Raw genomic sequence first — 19,993 nt, 5'->3', positions numbered from 1 at the left:
GCCAACCAAGGGCTTGAATCTCCTTAAAGAGAGCGAGTGTCACGCCTCAGTCCAAATAGTGTTGTGTAATTTTTCTTATTGAATTAATAATATTCAGAAGTACTATTCAATTTCTCATTGTGTTATTTCCATTATCATTGTGTTTGCACCAGCACAAGGTTTTTACTTTGCTTGTTTTCATCACGTGGGGCCCTACAATCATGCCAATAATAGGTATGACTTGTGATATATGAATTGTTCATGAGGTTTTGACCTCTGACTTCAGTGCAAGATTGTAATGGTAGTAGTTCTATGGTATTTAATCTATGAGTAATAGATAAATATAGAGACAATGGTGTGACTGTCATCTTATATGTGCAATGGCGTATGGGTTTGATGAACAAAGAAAATTTGGTTGGAGTCAAATATTTTGAATCTATTTTAATAGACTTAATTTTGGGCGTGACTGCCATTTTTTAGTTTTTGGTTAGCCTTTTCTAATTCATCAAGTGATTCTCTAATTGATAATTAAAATAACATTATAAGAGCTATTTGTGATAATTTCAAAAGTGAGGATATAAGTCCAATATTTGATAGCATCAAACTTGGAAAAGAGAGATGAATTGCACACTAATGAGGCTGTAATTATGAGACTTCACTTTTAGTTAGAGAGTGTAATGATCACCTTTAGGCCAAAGATATTATTTATGTATCGATATGAATAATACATGATTGTTGTGTATAGCCTTTTAATTTGTTTTGAGTATTTATAGCCTTATTTAAACATGCATGTATATATATTTTGGGCATGTGTGAACTTGATTGGATATTAATGTGTTTAATCCCAATATATGTTTTATAATATTTCTTTGGATGAAATATATGTTACATGCCTTAGTTGACATGCTTGAGTTGTCTAAAATGTGGTATGCACAACAGTCTATTATGAGTGCTTATTAAGTAAGTAAGGATGAGACATTAGAGATGTCCATTCGTTACAAGAATGAAGTTAAGGAATAATTCAATGAATGCAATAAGTTCTTAATTACCATAGAACTTGTGGGAGGAAGCTATTATTTCCACTTTATTTTTTCATTGAAATGCCTTAAAAGAAAACCACTAAGACATCTTGTGAATTATGGAAAGAATGATTGCCTTTCTATAGAATTTTTAAATGTGGGGGTGTTTGATCAAGGTGGTGATTCCTATTCTTAAAGGATAAAGAACCATTAATTGTGTTTTCATTGGTTATGGTCATAACAGTAGTGCATAGTGCTTTTTCTAATTTTTGAATCTATTATTCTTATATGCATGAAAATTAATTAGAATATATTTCAAGTGTTAAACTTTCTTAAAAGAAAGTTTGAGTCTATGTTTAGTATCTTTCATGATCAAGAGTTGATGGAAGAGAGGTTGAGCCTAAGCATAGTAAAAGGACAAACGTCATATTCGTTTGGTCCAAATTTTCTAATTTAAATGTTAGAAGATGAACTTAAAGTTTTAAAGAAGCGATATCCTGAGGTGCCTTCTTGGAAAAGAGATTGTCAATAGTGCATTAAATCCATCTTAGAAATCTATGCATAGTAATTGGTGGATCTACCACCTAAGAGTTTAAGAGTTGATGGAATTAGTGACAATTACAAGGAAAGACTTGTAGAAGGCTACAAACAAAAGGAAGATATGAGTTTTCTTGATACACAATAAACCAAAGGGGTTAATGATTCCCATACAAGGAAACAAAGTGTGTAAGCTTATTAAATCTTTGTATAGATTGAAGCAAGTTTCAATGTAATGACATGAAAATTTTGACAATGAGATGACGTCAAATGAGTTTAGATTTAATGTGACTAGTGTGTTATGTGAAATATATCACAAAAGACTATGTCGTTGTGAGATATGCTTATGTATGTAACAATAATAAAAGCTACCGAGATGATGTTGACCATTAAGTTCAACTCGAAAGATGTAGCTGTTGTAGATGTGATATTAGAAATAAAATTTTCTAATACATTTGATAGATTTGTCTTGTCTCAATCACATGAGAGATGTGATGACAGTCTAATGAGAACACCTTGTGTGAAGAGCATATGTGTTTTTAGGATGTCTTTATAAACCTAAACAAACATGCATTGTTGGATACTTGTGCCTCCTATTTGTATATATTGGTAGGGCACAAAATTATGGTAGATCTCAACATATTTGTTGAAGACATAATACCATGAGGCAATTTCTCTCAAATGGAAGTGATTCCAAATTATAAAACGGATCTATAATCAATTGTTTGAGTGGAGAGCAAGTAAACTGCTCATCAAGGGGAATGGGGTTAAAGCCTATGACCTAAAGCTTCCATGATGGCAACCCCACCTAGTCGACTGGAGATCCCAAGATCTAGGTTTTCAAAGGGACAACGAAATTGTGGACACTAGTTTTTATTACTATGGAGATTACATCTCGCACCCATTCCTATGATGAAATAGTGATGCCTCTAAGTGATGTTTAGGGTAAGCTTTACTTTTAATGATTCTTATATCTTGTACATCCAAGTGGGGTATAGTAGGATACTCTTAATAAGAGTCACCTATATTAGTGTGAAGTGGGCCGCTTCCATGAGAGTTTTAAGGCTAAATTCTCTAAAGCACATCATGAATTTACCAGAATACGTTTAAGGCCGAAATGAACACAACTATATGAACGAAATATGTTTGAAAATGAACTATGTGAATTCTATTGTCTTGGTATACACAAACGGCTGACCAATTCAAGACATCAAATTCACTGGTTAGCCAGTATATCCGATAGTCTTTCACAAAGGAAAGTTCAAAGCCAAAAGCAACTTCTCCTGATACAATAACTTTTTTTCTACTTTCTCTGTGTCTGCATCATCATTTGCATTGTGTTTTATCAATTTTCATTCATGTGGGGGATTGTTGGAAAAACAGTATTGAGTGAATAAGAAATTGATGTTTAATTTGTTCACTTGAAGATGTTATTAAAAGTGATGAAAATCCTAAGTCCTACATAGGAAAGGAAAGAGATAATATATGAGTTTATATACTCATGGGCCAGACATTGGATTGGGCTTTGGCATATGTGGACTGGGCCCTCTTGTCCAAATAAAATTTTTTTATTATTTTATTTTTGAGTAAGTCAGTCAGTGCACAGCAATTATTATTCAAACAGTGTGTCTATTTACTAACATATATAAATTCATAGTTCCTCATTCATGAAAACTTTTTTTTTTTTTTTTAAGAAACTCTCTCAGAAAGGATTTTTTTTTTTTTTTTTTTTTGTGCATTCATTTGAGTCAAAGAGAGAGAAATAGAAATAGAGTAGTTCACAGAGCATGGATGTTGTGTGCTTCTTCTCCGTGTTGTAGTTCATTTTATCCTGTGAGGCAGATGTCCATGAGTCTCAAAGCACTACAAATTGTGTGAGAGACGAAATCTGCTTTAAGGAGATTGTGTCAAACACAAGATTTGATCTAAATCATTCATCCTTCACGCATTTGGTCTGTAAGTTTTTAATTATTTGCAGATTTTTTCTTATATATATACAATATTTATTTATTGTTTTTGTCTATCACATCAATTTATGTTATTGCTTGTATTTAGATCCGTATGTTATTACTTTTACTTTATCATAAAAGTAAATTGTTGAAATATATCCAACAAGAATAACACCCAATTTTTTTAGAAAAAGAGAAATTTATAGAACACTAGGTGTTACCCTAAATCCAAATCCAAATATAGATCAAAGAGATTTAACAATTGGAGATGGACACATACCCTTTATAGATTACGGCAGCACACGTCAAACTCTGCTCACAAAAGTCTTCAATAATCTCCGCTGCTAGCCGATTTGGTAAAATCCATATCCAACCAAGAAGCTTTAACTTGCCTTTTTCACTTCCTTATTTTTGTTTCAAAATAAGAAACACACGAGCAACAAAAAGAAAAACCCTCCTTCGAGAGAGTGAGAAGAAACTCTTTATTTTTTTTAACATCCCATTTTTATTACTTTCTAATGCTAATGCATCTTGCGAGGAGGTATTATGTGTTAATGAAATGCCCAGAAGACAAAGACCAAGACGCAAGACCAGTATCATATAGCCCTTTGATTTGGAGTTTCATTAGATACATGACCACATAGTCAATCTTGCCCTATGAGAGTAGTTGAGTCTATCGGCCAATAAGCTCTTCAAAAAGGCAGTCATGCCGCGCATTAAAAAATAATAATAATAAATAAATAAATATATTTTTATAAAAAATTTGACTAGGGTGGAGTTTGGATTGCCTATTGTTCCTTGTGTTGAGTGTTTGTGTCTCTGTTAGTGAGTCCAGTGCACTATTCACGAGACTTACAAACCTCTTTTTTCGGTAAAACTTTCATTAAAACTAGATCCCATAACACTATTCACACATGTAAAAATTATTTTATTACAATATTTTTAGTTTTCAATAATAAACAATATCTAAATAGGCCCTAAGTGTAAACTTTAAGAATTGGGGCATTTACCATATAATGAAAACTTCTGTAGGAAGTGAATGGAAATGTCTAACCATTTGCTTTGTTGGTATCAAAAAATAAAAGGACTAAAAGCCCAATTGTTTCTTTCTTTATTTCTGTTTTTTGGGGTTTACAAGCCCAGTAGTTTCTGCTGAGTCAGTTTAACAAGTCTGTTAAATTTTTTTTTTTTATCATAAACTGACTGGCAATTTTAAATGGGAAGGTGCTACGTTCATAACATTTTTATAATATTTTCACAACAAATCATAGATAGTTAGTTGTTACCGGTTCAAATTTGAACCTAACACTAAGATTACCTTTTTGCCTCTATAATAACAACCTGTCATTTATGATATACTATGAAAATGTTGTAAAAATGTTGTGAACATATCATTTCTCTTTTAAAAAATGTAAGTCTTAGTGGAGTAATGAATAAGTGACATAGTCCACCATGAGAGTTGTATAATTTTTCCAATAGTAGGGAGTGTATTCCGTAAAACATTATACTAATCCCATAGATCAGCATATTTTATCCTGAAAAAATATCATAATCTTGCTACCATACTTCAAAAGCACCAGAAATTTGACAAAAGCATTAAATAATTGTGATGGCACTACGCCCAGTGAGAATATAATGCGATAGTATTATGTACCCAACCCTGGTCCCAATTCGGTTAGTGAAAAATAGCCCAGTGGTCGATAGGCTAGGAATTCAAGTATAGAATATATATATACCAGAATTTCATTAATATCACAAACAAGGAAATTGCCTCAGAACATTGTTAAATAGGCAGTTCTGGTACAAAGTGCAATTGCTAATGATACAAAGACATTACCCAAATGATATTTATGTGGTCACACAAACTGAAGGCATAAAACAATTGCACCAAAAGGAGAACTGTCATCAATTCCAAACGATACTAACCATATATTTTCTAAATTTTTTTTTACATATCCTTAATAGTAAGAGTAGTGCCCCAAGTGATTGGGAAAAAATTAAAAAGAAAAAAGAAGTAACAATTTAAGAAGGTCCTGAAAAACCAGAATGATGGTCAAGTTAAGGTGAGTGATACTGGCGAGTTGAATATCGCAAGTTTCTATTGAATCAACTGGATTGTAAAAACAATCAAGATCCAGTCAAGAGGCTGTCCTTGATTTCTTAACTCCATGTTATTTTACTTCAAAGAATGACATACACACACCAAAAATATAGAAAAGGAAAATGGAGTTGAAACGGAAATGAAAAGTAAGAGGATTTGGAGAAGAGACTGAAACATTCAGAGAAGCAAAATCCAGAGCTTGAGGTCTTTATATAGGGTACCAAAGACTTGTGTAGAGGTCTTTAACCAAATCCAGAGCTTAGGTTTAAACCAAAGCCAAATCCAAATGTTACCTATTTTATACCAAAGCTTCATATGGTCCATCTTTTCTATCCAAATCATTCCACTGGAGCTACCCCTAATAGTTAAGCTACAAATTATTTGAACAGTATTCCCACAAAATTAAGGAATGTGCAAATATACCCATGCAGGTCAAATAAGAAGACAACCTAACTTCCAAATTGAAGGTTTTTATTCTTCATTTGCTAAATCTTTCACCAACCAAGAAGTCACAATAAAATCAAACTTTCATCCCTAACGGGCTTCAAGAGTTTTCTCCAACAATAAATTAAACAAACTGAATTCAGATATATACAAGAGAGAGAGAGAGAGAGAGTCAACATCTGACTATGGCTCTAAACTTGCTCAGGGTGGGATGTTTGTGTGAAAAGATGCTTAGAAAAAATAGTTAGAGAGTGCAAATAAATGTTAGAGATTTGAAGTTTTGAACAACCTAGTGTGAAAATGGGTAAAATTTGGCCCATTATAAATCTGGGGAGAAGAAAACAACCACTCAGTTGATCATTGTATCATCATTGAGGTGTCTTATAGGACAAGATAAATACTCCATCCCTATTCTGCTTCCAACATGTCCCAGGTCTTGTCAAGTGCATTGATGCCTCTTTGTGCTTGGTGGATTCATGAGAATTGCCACCAGCATAGAACAAAGCAGCAACTCTTAAGCTCAACATTAAGCTTTAAAGCATCAAACTACTCTCCTATTCAATTTCTTCACATACTCTTTTTACTGAGCCTTCCAAAGATGATAACAAAGTAACAAACAACAATTATGACTGTATTACGACATCCTCAGCAACTAGTTAAATACACACCTGAACAACAATTTGAACCACCATCAAAAGCATATCTGTATTACTGTTTTGGCATTACAACCACAAAGAAAAACTTTTAGAATTTTATTCTTTAGTATAGGATTAAAGAAGTTTTAAACTTTCAATTGCACATATTCTAATACTGCTACCCTATGATCTAACACATAACTGGGGTAAAAAAATCTCTGAAACGTTTGAATGGGATTTCTTCTTTAAATTTCCCTGTTCAAGGAATGAATTCATACAGTTCTGACATTGGCAGCCATACTAACAACTCATTGAAGTGAAAGGAATTTCCTAGTGCTAACTATAAGTTAGGTTTTCAAATCAAGCAGTTGCCATCTACATATAAAGCTGAAGTGAATATAGGCCTCTCTCTACTCGGGTCCCAAAACATTTTTTCCACATGACTCAGACCCAATCCTTACAATCACCAAGCAATGACATAGAACATAATTACCCTACAATTCTTTAGTTGATTGGTAACTTATACACACACACGCACCCCCCCGGATCTTGAACCCATGACCCTGCCTTCCATCATAGGATTAAAGAAGTTCCAAACTTTCAATTGCACATATTTTATATATATCATTGTTGATATAAGGCTTCAAAACTCCCCTTTTTCATTCATCTGTTGTGCTTCATAGTAACAGCCACTATGACCACATTATCACCACCTCATGCCACTATTGCTCCACAAACATACCATGAACATGCATCTAAGCTACATTCCAAGTGAGTGAATTATCTCTTTTTCCAGCTGTACATAAGCTTCATTTGTTGTTAGATCCTGACACCATGTTGAATAATTTACTTTGCAAACTAGTCTTTCAACCAAATTGGGGGAGGGGGAAAGGACTCAATGGGATTCCCCTCAAATCAAATAAAATGAAAACCAATAAAAAACATATCACAAGGACAGGGGGAAAGAACTTAACAGGATCCCCCTCAATTTAAATAAAATGCAAACAAATAAAAAAAAAATATTGTGGGCCTTGGACATCAAATTAGCATGATAGAACACAAAAATCATTACCTATATGTTGCATATATTCCCAAAGCTTTCCAACACAGGTATATTCCAAGTTTCCTTATATGCTTCAAATTTTCATTTCACACAAAAGCAAGACTACAAAATAGACTTACGCTATAATGTCAATCTTAAAAACCACCCAATAATCTGGTAAGAGAAAAAAAAAATCATCTAATTAAGTATTAGAAACTCAGCTCTCACTCTTAGCAATGTGACATGGTACCTATTATGGGGAAAAGGCAATCATCAAATCACTTTTCCCTTCTGTTGTGATATGAAAATTGATTCTCCCTTAGTAAACAAATTCCAATACTCTAATACTGCTAACCTATAACCCAACACATAACTAGGGTAAGAAATCTCAGAAAGGTTAGGGTTTTAATTTTCCTGCTGAAGATATGAATTCATACAGTTCTGACTTATAACATTGGCAGCCATAGTGGTAACCCATTGAAGTCAAATGAATTCATAGTGCTAACCATAAGTTAGGTTTTCAGATCAAGTAGTTGCCATCTATATATAAAGCTGAACTGAATGTAGGCCTCTCTCTACTCATGTCCCAAAATAATTTTTCAACATATGACTCAAACCCAATTCTTACAATTCACAAGCAATGATATAGAACACAATAATCCAACAATTCTTTAGTTTATTGGTAACTTATACACACACACCCCACCCTGGGTCTCATGATCTTGCCTTCCATCCCATGGTTATGCAAGAAAGAAGCCCCATCGGCTACATCATCCTAAACTGCCATGTCTAAGTACCATTTCCTCAAAATGTTATTTTGTGTCAATGAATTGCATGTCAGCTTACTCTTAAAAGTTGTAAAAAAAACCAGAATGTGAGATACTCTCGGCCAGAATCAGCGATATCTATACTTGTCTTGTTTAGCAGCCCATTGAAAGGATCAAGAATAGCTTTGCTCTACACCATGGTTGCCAAAAAACTGTCAATTAAATCACTATTACCCCTGACCGAGTGAAAGAAACAGCTTTCATTTTCTTTTCCTGCCCCAAAAGTAACCCAACAGCTATACTACAGTTACAACACTTGCAAACCTCTGTTATTGAACAAAAAATTCTACAAGTAAGATAAAAAAGGACATAAAGAGTGGATGTTATAGAACAAAAACTTCAAAATTACAAGTAACAATAGCCTGAAATTTTGGAAGTGCTATGCAACAATGGCATTGCTCAGAGAAGGAAGGTTCGACTAACATTTTCTAAACTACACCCTTAACTTATCAAATAAGAGTTGAAGTAGTTTCAACACCTAGCAAGGCTTTAAAGATTACCCAGGAGTACATTCAATTAGACAATATAACTCAACCAGCCAATTTATTAACAATAATTACTCCCTAGTCAACATGTTCTTAACATCAACATTTATAAAGTATGTAGTGTGCCGTCAAATTAAGATACCAAGCCAATATTCTTATTGTGACAATGTAGAAAATTTATGTTGAGAAAAGACAAAAGAAAAGAATCTCACCATATATTATAAGAGAAGAGCACTTTTTAATCATGGATAATCGCACTTTCATAGAAATAATAGTAACAATGATAATAACAATAACTAAAACTAATGACATAACAGATGTTGATAAACATGTAAATATATAATAACCTGAAATGTTGTTGAATCTTTGCATTCATGTTTTGCATCTAATTGCTCATTTTTCTCTCAAAATAATGGCCACCCACCTAATATAGGAGAAGAAGAGATGGAGAATTAATATGGGATCAAGCAAAATGAATGGAATCTGAATTGTATAGAAACAGAAAAGAAAGGAAAAAGGAGTGCTACACAATTGATAATAAATACCTGAAGTTTGCCTATTAGCTCCATTATTGTTCATCATCCCTAAACTCAATGTTCCGCACTAAGTGCCAACTTCCCATTCTAAATATTGTACCCTAAAACATTAAAAAACTGGAAAATCCTATAATCTACACACTTCTTATTTCTAAGAAATGAGGACACGGGAGAGTACAGCCAGACACAAACAATCATGAGTTGGTTCAATGTATTTATCTCCTATCTGAATCATGATGCCATGAAAGAGCATTAAAAATAACTACTGCATTCTCATTTGACAAATTTCTCAGACCAAAAATCATTTGGACTAAGTGTAGTACAAAATGAAAATTACATTTTTCCTTTCTATATACAATCTTTGTGAATGCTGAAATTACACATGGCACATTGGTAGAAAAGCTCTTTGCAAGGAGAGTCACATTTGTCACATTCAGGGTGGTCTTTAGTTTTCTCAATGATAGTGAGTGGGTGTGGGTGACAGTCAAAAGTACAAGCACCTCCAAACTTATAATTTGGGTATTTCCCAAGAATACATTTAGGATGAGCAGGATAATTACAATCTGCACAATAATAAAACTAATGCTTTGGGTCTTGTTCTTCTTCACAAATATCACAATAATATTCACCAGAGTCATCTTCAACAACATAACTGAGAGTAAAGGGATGCTCATGTTGTTTGTACCTTGTAGTCAGTGGCAGTGTAGCACATTTAAAGTCCAATGCAAATTCACAAGTGGCACAACGTAATACTTGGGAATTTTGACTGGATAATAGGGAACTTTCAAAGTCACAACTACTACAATTCTGACTATATCTTGTGCTAGAGAGGTAAAGAGGATGCTCATGACCTTTGTGGGAAAGGATTTCCAAGATCAAACTTGCATGTCTCACAATAATAGGTGAAGCCATTGCAAGATTGTTCACAAGCATTACACATAAATGACTGACTCCAATAAGGTGCCTTTGGGAGGAGGGTGAGTGGGTGTCGCTTTTTTCTAGGTAATTCAATACAAGATTTATGAAGAAAAAAATTGCACTTGGCACATTTGTAAAACGGAGGGAGAATGGCTCGTAAGCACCCGTCGCATTTTTTGTTATTCTCAACCTCATCAGAAAGCTTTAAATCATGCTCATGACTGAAGTGTTTGATTTCTGTGAGAATTTCAATTCCGTCCTCACCTACATTGATTTTTTTGACTATGTAAGTTGCTAAGTCAACAGATCCATCCAACTCTAAATCTTCAATTTCTAGCTCATTGGACTCACCATTTGTAAGTTTAAGCAAATTTATGTCCTCCCTATTTCTCTCGTCCATAGCACAATCAAGGTGGGCAACATAATCGCAACTCGAACAATAGTAGAACCTGTAGTCTGTGTCCACTTTTTGAACACATAGTTGACAAAATGGGAAATCAGATTGAGGTACTTCACGAGAAGAATAGGTGAGATGGAGGGGGTGGTTGTGACGTATAGCTTTGACTCTGCGTAGATAAGAAGAAGCACAAGTTTCATGAATACAGAAATTGCATTGGGCACAAAGAAAGGGCACATTGCCTTCTTTGCCACAAAGGTCGCAAGTGAACTTCATAAACTTCCAAATGCGAGTTAATGGATAGTCGTGGACTTCAGATTCTAAGGTGAGCGGTAAGAAAGCACATTTGGTGTGAAGGTTAAAGTTACAACGGAAACATCCATAAGCGTATTCATCACGATGTTCTTTGCAAACTTCGCATTTGCTATATTCTTTGTCTTCATCAATTTCCCATTCGTCAAAGAGAATAAGAGGATGTTTTGGGTGCAAGGGATGTTGCAACTCACGGGATAATTCCGCACATGATTTATGATGGTGGTACCATTTGCATGTTATACAACTGTAGCTAGGACCTAACACAGGTTCCCTACACGCCAAACAACGATTTTCTCCTCTCTCGTCTTCATTGAAGACCAACGGATGGTCATCGTGGCAAAAATGTTGAATTTCCATCTATATCACATGAACGTATAATAAGATAATTGGAGATTGGAACAGGAATTTATTTATAGAACGCTAGATGGTACCCAAAATCCAAATCCAAATCAAAATAATTGGAGATTGGACACATACCCTTTATAGATTATGGCAGGCTGGCAGCACAAGTCAAACTCTGCTCACAAAACGAAAAAGTCTTCAATGATCTCCGCCGCTAGCTGATTTGGTAAAATCAACGTCCAAAGTTTGAAGATGCTGTAACTTGCTTACATAGATCGTGGGACTGCTGCTCTTGTGTGGAGAATTATTTGGGTTTAAGCTAAACAAGATTAATTAGTGGGATCTGATCTGAGATCTGACTATGAGAGTTCCATTCTTCAACAAACTAATAATTAAGTCGTCGGAGTTGACGATTAGGAAGTGGTGTTTTTGTCATTTCGGCATGGCCTGGTTTTGTCTTAATTGTAGGCCCAAGAAAGACTTGATTTTATTGGGCTTATCTTATGAATAATTCTTAACATTTTTCAATTTTTTTGTAAATATAATTTTATTTTTATTCATTTTATTATTATTATTTTTTTATATAAAATGAACCAATTGGAAAAAATTATACCAAATGAGCAAGCCTTTTTTTTTTTAATTACCAGTATTCAATCCAATTAAAGTCAAAATTTTTTTTTTTCACAATTTGTGGAGGTGGTAAATCATAATTGGTGTTTAATAAGTCTTTCACGCTCGGTGTATGTTTAGCCAAAAAAATTTTATTTTTAATTTTTAGGTTTTTGCTTTTTATCTCAGAATTTTTTTTGTGAAACAAAATAGCAAAACTAGTTTTTTGAAAATAAAGCTAATTTTTAACTTTTTGTCTCACATTTAACATAAAAAGTTACCAAAAATTGTATATTTTGATAAATACTATGCAAATAAGTTAAAAAAAAAAAAAAATTAAAAAAACGTTTTTAAACTGACGCTAAAGATCAACTGGACCCATGAAATTGTTTTTTTAGGCTTAAGTTTCTATAGTTTGTTTGCTTAAGTTTCTATAGTTTGTTTGATTTCCTATGTGTTGTTCTCGATTTTGTGTTTGAACCTTGACACTATGAATTCGCTCAAACATTCCATTTGTAAACAGAAAGTGCACAAAACGACTCATGGTTTTATAGCCAGAACATAAAATACCATCATACCATCACTCAAGCTTGAAGACACTGAGTTTTCCCCAAAAATATAAAACTTTGATTCCACAACAACTTGCAGAGAGTTAAAAGAGTACCTAATTTGCATTGATAGCACTTACTTTGTTACCTTAAATCTAGTCCAAAACATTGCTTTGTAAAATGATTGGTTTAACAAGAGATTACCCAACAAGGTTGAGCAAATTAAATTGGCAAATAACTGTTAAGGCAAACTCGGTGTTTGCACTTTTGCTTGGATTGCATGTCTTTTTGGGACACTAATCATGAAACTAAGTCTACGAGATAAACTTTTCCATGGGTAACAGTTTAATCTCTCACACATATAAATATGTACATATGCACATGTCTTAACTCATGATCTCATCCTTCTCAACCTCAGTCTTTATAAAGGAAGGAGGTCGCTCATTTGAGCTAAAGTTCACATGGTCAGATTTATCATATTTATTTATACTAATTCCATAGCACATCATATCTTGTTCTGAAAATAATATTATGACCATAATACCAAACAATTACAATGGTTTAATTGACCATTGGTCGATAGGCTGGGAAATTAAAGTATAGAATCTATATCAGAATTTCATTAACATCACAAACAAGGAAATTGCCTTGGAACATTTTCAGAAAGACAGTTCCAAATGGTTTATGCACAAACAAGGAAATTGCCTCGGAACATTTTGCTAATCATACAACGACATTACTCATATCATATTATGTGGTTTATGCACAAACTAGAGGAATAAAATAACAGCACCAAATGAACAACTATCATCAATTCCAAACAATACTAAAATAAATATTTATCTAAAATTTTAAAGAAATCCCTAAATATAAGAATAATGCCCCTAAGGGTCCGTTTGGGAGTTTATAAAGGAATGGAATGGAATGGAATGGAATGATCATTAAAGGAATGAAATGGATTTAGTAGGGAAAGGAATGGAATAGAATGGAATGGAATATGATTTAAAAATCTTGTTTGGATGTTATAAAATAAAGGAATGGAATGGAATGGAAAGTAAGTAACACCGTTTGGGAGTGACATTGGAAGGAATGGAATGGAATCATTTTATAATAACATTACTATTATACCCCTCTTTTAAAGAACATAAAAAATAATCAATGAAAACTTATAATTTCTATGAAATGCTTAGTATTTAGTGGATGATGTGAAACTAGTTAGCCACAATTGGGCTGTGTTAGATTATTGAATTACAATATTGTTTTGTCAAGGTGAATAGATTGTATCACGTTAATCAATAATTTAACAGATGAAGATAATGGCATGAAAAATTAACAATAGTACAATTTCTTTATTTCAATTTGCAAATTTTTTTTAGGGGCTGCTAGTTTTAGATTGGATCTTTTTTGGCTGGTATGCTTTACAATGGATAATTTAATACATCTCCATATCCCAATTTCATTAAGGAAAAAAAAAAAATTATTGTAGCTAAAAAACAAGTTATGTATATTTCTATGTTGTAAAGCAATTCACGCATCACATATTTATTCTCAACAAAATAAATATTGTCTAACAATGCAAACAAATATCTTTAAAAAAAAAAACTTCGGTAATGAGTCATGCCAAAACAAAACAAAATAACATAATCCATTCCAAAACTAAGGTTAGAGCTATTAACTAATTGGATGGTTGACTTAAAACTGCAAGTGTACGTAACACACCACTTGCTTCGTAAATAACAGAAGAATCAAAGAGGAAACAGAGTAAAAAGCAAATTTGAGTTCTCTAGCGGTTCTCAGTTTCAAATTCACAGCAGTTCTACAGCAGTTTTCCAGCAATTCTCACTTTCAAATTTCTAAATACAATTTTTTTTTAGCTGTACAAGTAACAGCAGTTTTCGTTTCTTTTCACTTTCAAGGTTTTTAGTTGTACAAAATGTAGTTTGTTTTGGTTTTTAGGTGTACAAAAACACTATATTTCACTCTCATGAATCACTAGCAAATAGTTCATAAAAATTAAAAAAAAAAAAAAAAAGATGAAGCAAACAACTAAAAAGAAAAAAAGAAAAGATAGACATACTTGGTTTGATCAATATCTGAAAATTGCAGCAGACAAAAAAAAAAAAAAAAAAAAAAAGACCAGCGGCAGCAGCTTCACTTTGTAAAGGACGGACAATATTGTGCAAGAATTATAGCTTTATTTTTCTTACGGCTGAATGAGAAAAAAAAGGTTGATATTAAAGGGGTATTTTAGATATTTTAACAAAAATTTCATTAAATCTAAATTCATTCCCTCCCATTCCTCCCAATTTTTAGGGGAACAAAAATTTGAGGTTTTGAGGGAAAAGGGAGGAATGAGCATTCCCTCCTAACCATTCCATTCCCTCCCACTTAAACTCCCAAATAAGAGAATTGACATTCCATTCCCTCCATTAAAACTCCCAAACAAGAGGAAGGAAGAATATTCTAAAAATATTCTTTTTATTCCATTCCATTCCCTCCTCCCAAACGGAGCCTAAGTGATTGGGGAAAATTTTGAAAAGAAAGAAGAAATACTAACATAAGATGTGCCAGCACAAGCAGTAAAAGGACCTAAAATCAGAATCATGATCATGCTAAGACAAGTGATAGTAGTGAGTTGAATAACATGAGTTTAAATTGACTGGATCTTACTAACAATCAAGATCCAGTCAAGAGGACACACACCAAAAAGATAGAAAAGAAAGATAGAGATAAAACAAAAATCAAAGTAACTGAGTTTGGGGAAAAAACTAAAACATTCAGAGAAGCGAAAGACAATAGTGGAGGCCAAGACAGGCTTGCTGGTTGCGTTTCTTGAGGTATTCATACAGGGTACCGAGGATTTGTGTACCAAATCCAGAGCTTAGGTTTAAATGAAAGGCAAAGCCAAATGCTCCCTATTTTAAACCAAAGCTTCATAAGGTCCATGTCTAGCCAAATCATCCCACTAGAACTACCCCCAATAGATGAGCTAAAAAATTATTTGGATAGTCCTCCCACAGAATTATGGAAAAAGCAAATATTTTTGTGCAGATTATATGACAAGACAATCTAACTTCCAAATTTAAAATTTTCATTTTTCAATGAAGCATTATTACTGATAAAACATACAAGAAGTCACAAAAGAAAATCGTAACTTTTATCTCCAACAGACTTCAAGAATTTCTCCAGCAGTAAATCAAACAGAGTTCAGAAATAAATTTTTTATTTTTTTAAAAGTCAATATCTGACTGTGGGCTCCAACCTTGCTCAAGATGAGATTTTTGTGTGAAAATATGTTTAGAGAAATAGTTAGTGTGAACAAGTAATTTTTAAGGATTTGAACAACCTAATGTGTGAATGGGGGTAAAATTTGGCCAACTATAAAATCTAGGGAGAAGAAAACAACCACCCAATTGATCATCATATCATCCCTGAGGTAACTCATAGGAACAGATAAATGACTCTCTCCCTCTTTCACTTGAAAGTTCCAACATGTCCCAAGTCTTGTCAAGTGCATTGATGTCTCTTTGTGCTTGGTGGCTTCATAAGGATTGCTAACATAAAGCAAAGCACCAACTCCTAGGCTCAAAACTTTGAGTACTCTTATTCAATTTCTTAAAGTACTCTTTTTAGTGGGCCTTCCCCAGATAATAAATAACTAACAACAATTATGATGTGTATTATTACATCCTCAGGAACTAGCTCAGACACACCTGAACAACAATTAAACCGCTACCAAAGGTGGATCTGTGCTACTGTTTGGCATCATAACCACAAAGACAAGCTTTCAGGTTTTTCTCTTTTGCACATATCTTCAGGGAGAGTGAATCGTGGGACTATGACCACGCTATCGCTAAAAAACTGGAAAATCCTATAATCTACACACTTCTTATTTCTAAGAAATGAGGACACGGGAGAGTAAAACCAGACACAAACAACCATGAGTTGGTTCAATGTATTTATCTCCTATCTGAATCATGATGCCATGAAAGAGCATTAAAAATAACTACTGCACTCTCATTTGACAAATTTCTCAGACCAAAAATCATTTGGACTAAGTGTAGTACAAAATGAAAATGAAAATGAAAATTACATCTGTCCTTTCCATAAACAATTTTTGTGAATGCTGAAATTACACATGGCACATTGGTAGAAAAACTCTTCGCAAGGCTCACCACATTTGCGACATTCAGGGTGGTCATTAGTTTTCTCAATGATAGTGAGTGGGTGTGGGTGACTGTCAAAAGTATAAGCACCTCCAAACTTAATATTTGGGTATCTTCCAAGAATACATTCAGGATGAGCACGATAGCTACAATCTGCACAATAATAAAACCAATGTTTTAGGTCTCGTTCTTTTTCACAGATATCACAATAATAGTCACCGGAATCATCTTCAACAGCATAACTGAGGAAAAAGGGATGCTCATGTTGTTTATACCTTGTATTAAGTGGTAGTATAGCACATTTAAAGTCCAGTGCAAATTCACAGGTGATACAACGTAATACTTGGTAATTTTGATAGCAGTGTGGGGAACTTTTAAAGTCACAACTATTGCAATTCTGGCTATATCTTGTGGTGGAGAGGCGAAGAAGATGCTCGTGTCCTTTGTGGGAAAAGATTTCCAAGATCAAACTACATTGAACATCAAGATCAAATTTGCATTTCTCACAATGGTAAGTGAAGCCATTGCAAGATTGGTCACAAGCATCACACCCAAATGACTTACTCCTATAAGGTGTCTTTGGGAGGAAGGTGAGTGGGTGTTGGTGAAGTGGGTGTCGCTTTTTTCTAGATAATTCAATACAAGATTTATGAAGAAAGAAGTTGCATTTGGCACATCTATAAAACGGAGGGAAAATGGCTCCTATGCACCCATCACATTTTTTGTTATTCTCGACCTCGTCAGAAAGCTTTAAATCATGCTCATGACTGAAGTGTTCGATTTCTGTGAGAATTTCAATTCCGTCCTCACCTACATTGATTTTTTTGACTTTGTAAGTTGCTAAGTCCACAAATCCATCCAGCTCTAAATCTTCAATTTCTAGCTCATTGGACTCCCTATCTGTAAGTTTAAGCAAATTTATGTCCTCCCTATTTCTCTTGTCCATAGCACAATCAAGATGGGCAACATAATCACAACTTGAACAATAGTAGAACCCGTAGTCTATGTCCACTTTTTGAACACAGAGTTGACAAAATGGGGAATCAGATTGAGGTACTTCACGAGAAGAATAGGTGAGATGGAGGGGGTGGTTGTGACGTATAGCTTTGACTCTGCGTAGATAAGAAGAAGCACAAGTTTCATGAATACAGAAATGGCATTGGGCACAAAGAATGGGCAAATTGCCTTCTTTGCCACAAAGGTCGCAAGTGAACTTCATCAACTTTCAAATGCAAGTTAATGGATGGTCGTGGACTTCAGATTCTAAGGTGAGCGGTAAGGAAGCACATTTGGTGTGAAGGTTAAAGTTACAACGGAAACATCCATAAACGTATTCCCCACGATATACTTTGCAAACTTCGCATTTGCTATATTCTTTGTCTCGATAAGATTCGTCATGGAGAATAAGAGGATGTTTTGGGTGCAAGGGATGTTGCAACTCACGGGATAGTTCCACACATGATTTATGATGGTGGTACCCTTCTTGCCATTTTATACAACTGTAGCTAGGACCCAACACAGGCTCCCTGCACGCCCAACAAAGATCTCCTCCTCTCTCGTCTTCATTGAAGACCAACGGATGCTTACCGTGGCAAAAATGTTGAATTTCCATCTATATCACATCAACATATAACAACACCCAATTTGTTTAGAAAAAAGAACAGGAATTTATTTATAGAACGCCAGATGGTACCCAAAATCCAGATCCAAATCAAAATAATTGGAGATTGGACACATACCCTTTATAGATTATGGCAGGTAGGCAGCACAAGTCAAACTCTGCTCACAAAACGAGAAAGTCTTCAATGATCTCTGCCGCTAGCTGATTTGGTAAAATCAACACCCAAAGTTTGAAGATGCTGTAAGTAACTTGCTTTTCTAGATCGTGGAACTGCTGCTTTTGCTTTTGTGTGTGTTCGTGTTCCTCTTTTTTTTTTTCCAAGACAGAGAGGGATTTATATAGAGATCGAGAGGATAGGGAGGGTATGGATCGGATTGGATTGAATTGGATTGGATTGGGAGGGTATGGAAAATTATTTGGTTTAAGCTAAACATAATTATTAGGGCGGGAAATATTGTTAAACACCGCCCTAAATTTCAATATGAGAGGTCATAGACTCATAGTTTCATTCTACAACTAACTGATAATTAGTCCGAGAGTTGAGGATTTAGTAGTGGTGTTTTTGTCATTTCGGCATGGCCTGGTTTTGTCTTAGCCCTAGGCCCACGAAAGACTTGATTTTATTGGGCTTTTCTTATGTATAATTTAAAAAAAAAAAAAAAAATTTTATATACGTATAGTTCTATTTTTATTCATTTTATTATTTTTTTTATATAAAATGAACCAATTGGAAATAATTATACCAAATGAGCAAGCATTTTTTTATTACTAGGATTCAATTGAATTAAAGTCAATTTTTTTTCACAATTTGTGATGGTGATAAATCATAATTGGTGTTTAATAAGTCTTTCATGCTAGGTGTATGTTTAGCCAAAAAAATTTAATTTTTAACTTTTAGGTTTTTTCTTTTTATCTCACCTTTTCTTTTTGAAACAAAATAACAAAACTAGTTTTTTGAAAATAAAGCTAATTTTTAGCTTTTTGTCGCACATTTAACATAAAAAAGTTACCAAGAATATATCTTTTAATAAATACTATGCAAATAAGCTAAAAAAAAATTAAAAAAAAAAAAACACTAAACTAAACTACATTTCTAAACGGACACTAAAGATCAAATGGACCTATCAAATTGTTTTGATAGGCTTAAGTTTCTATAGTTTGTTTGCTTTTGTGTGTACTTGGATTATCTTTTATTGAAAGTTGGAAAAATATGGTTATACATAAATAAAAAAATTTAAAAAAAAAAAAAAAAAAAAAAAAACCACTAATCTAGACTCACGTAGTTTATTGGCTTTTAGTCATTTTCTTCTTCACTTTGAGCAAATAAAGTACAAAATCCAAACCAACATTGGCCTCTCCTTTCCGGAAGAAGAAACTATATATTTTTGTTTTGATAAATCCTGGGAGACGAAACTTATATATATGTTCATTAAACAATTTGCCAAGATAATAAGTTGTAATTAATGGGCCATAACATTGGTGACAGTTAAGAGTCGTAAGAGGATTAGAGTTTTTATATATAT

The 19,993-nt window shown here is 33.7% G+C and overlaps 2 protein-coding genes across 3 annotated transcripts; both read right to left on the bottom strand.

Moving 5' to 3' along the window:
* Positions 1–10,315: 10,315 nt before the first annotated feature.
* Positions 10,316–18,762, bottom strand: LOC115959982. 2 transcript variants are annotated; one of them, XM_031078672.1, is made up of 4 exons: positions 18,589–18,762; positions 18,270–18,461; positions 10,824–11,352; positions 10,316–10,736 (listed from the first exon to the last, which is right to left on the bottom strand). In XM_031078672.1, the coding sequence occupies exons 2-4, from the start codon at positions 18,459–18,461 to the stop codon at positions 10,399–10,401; spliced, it is 1,059 nt and encodes a 352-aa protein (XP_030934532.1). In that variant the 5' UTR covers positions 18,589–18,762; the 3' UTR covers positions 10,316–10,398. The 2 variants fall into 2 exon arrangements, with proteins under 2 accessions (XP_030934532.1, XP_030934531.1); XM_031078671.1 differs by lacking the exons at positions 18,270–18,461; positions 18,589–18,762 and adding an exon at positions 11,662–11,988 and having other exon boundaries at positions 10,316–11,541.
* On the bottom strand, positions 16,761–18,117 carry LOC115959981. Its single transcript, XM_031078670.1, has one exon. The coding sequence runs from the start codon at positions 18,066–18,068 to the stop codon at positions 16,773–16,775; it is 1,296 nt and encodes a 431-aa protein (XP_030934530.1). The 5' UTR covers positions 18,069–18,117; the 3' UTR covers positions 16,761–16,772.
* Positions 18,763–19,993: the final 1,231 nt, after the last annotated feature.

Source organism: Quercus lobata, chromosome 9 (assembly GCF_001633185.2).
Source record: "Quercus lobata isolate SW786 chromosome 9, ValleyOak3.0 Primary Assembly, whole genome shotgun sequence".
Classification (NCBI taxonomy): Eukaryota; Viridiplantae; Streptophyta; class Magnoliopsida; order Fagales; family Fagaceae; genus Quercus; species Quercus lobata.
This window is presented reverse-complemented; position numbering and strand designations above follow the sequence as displayed.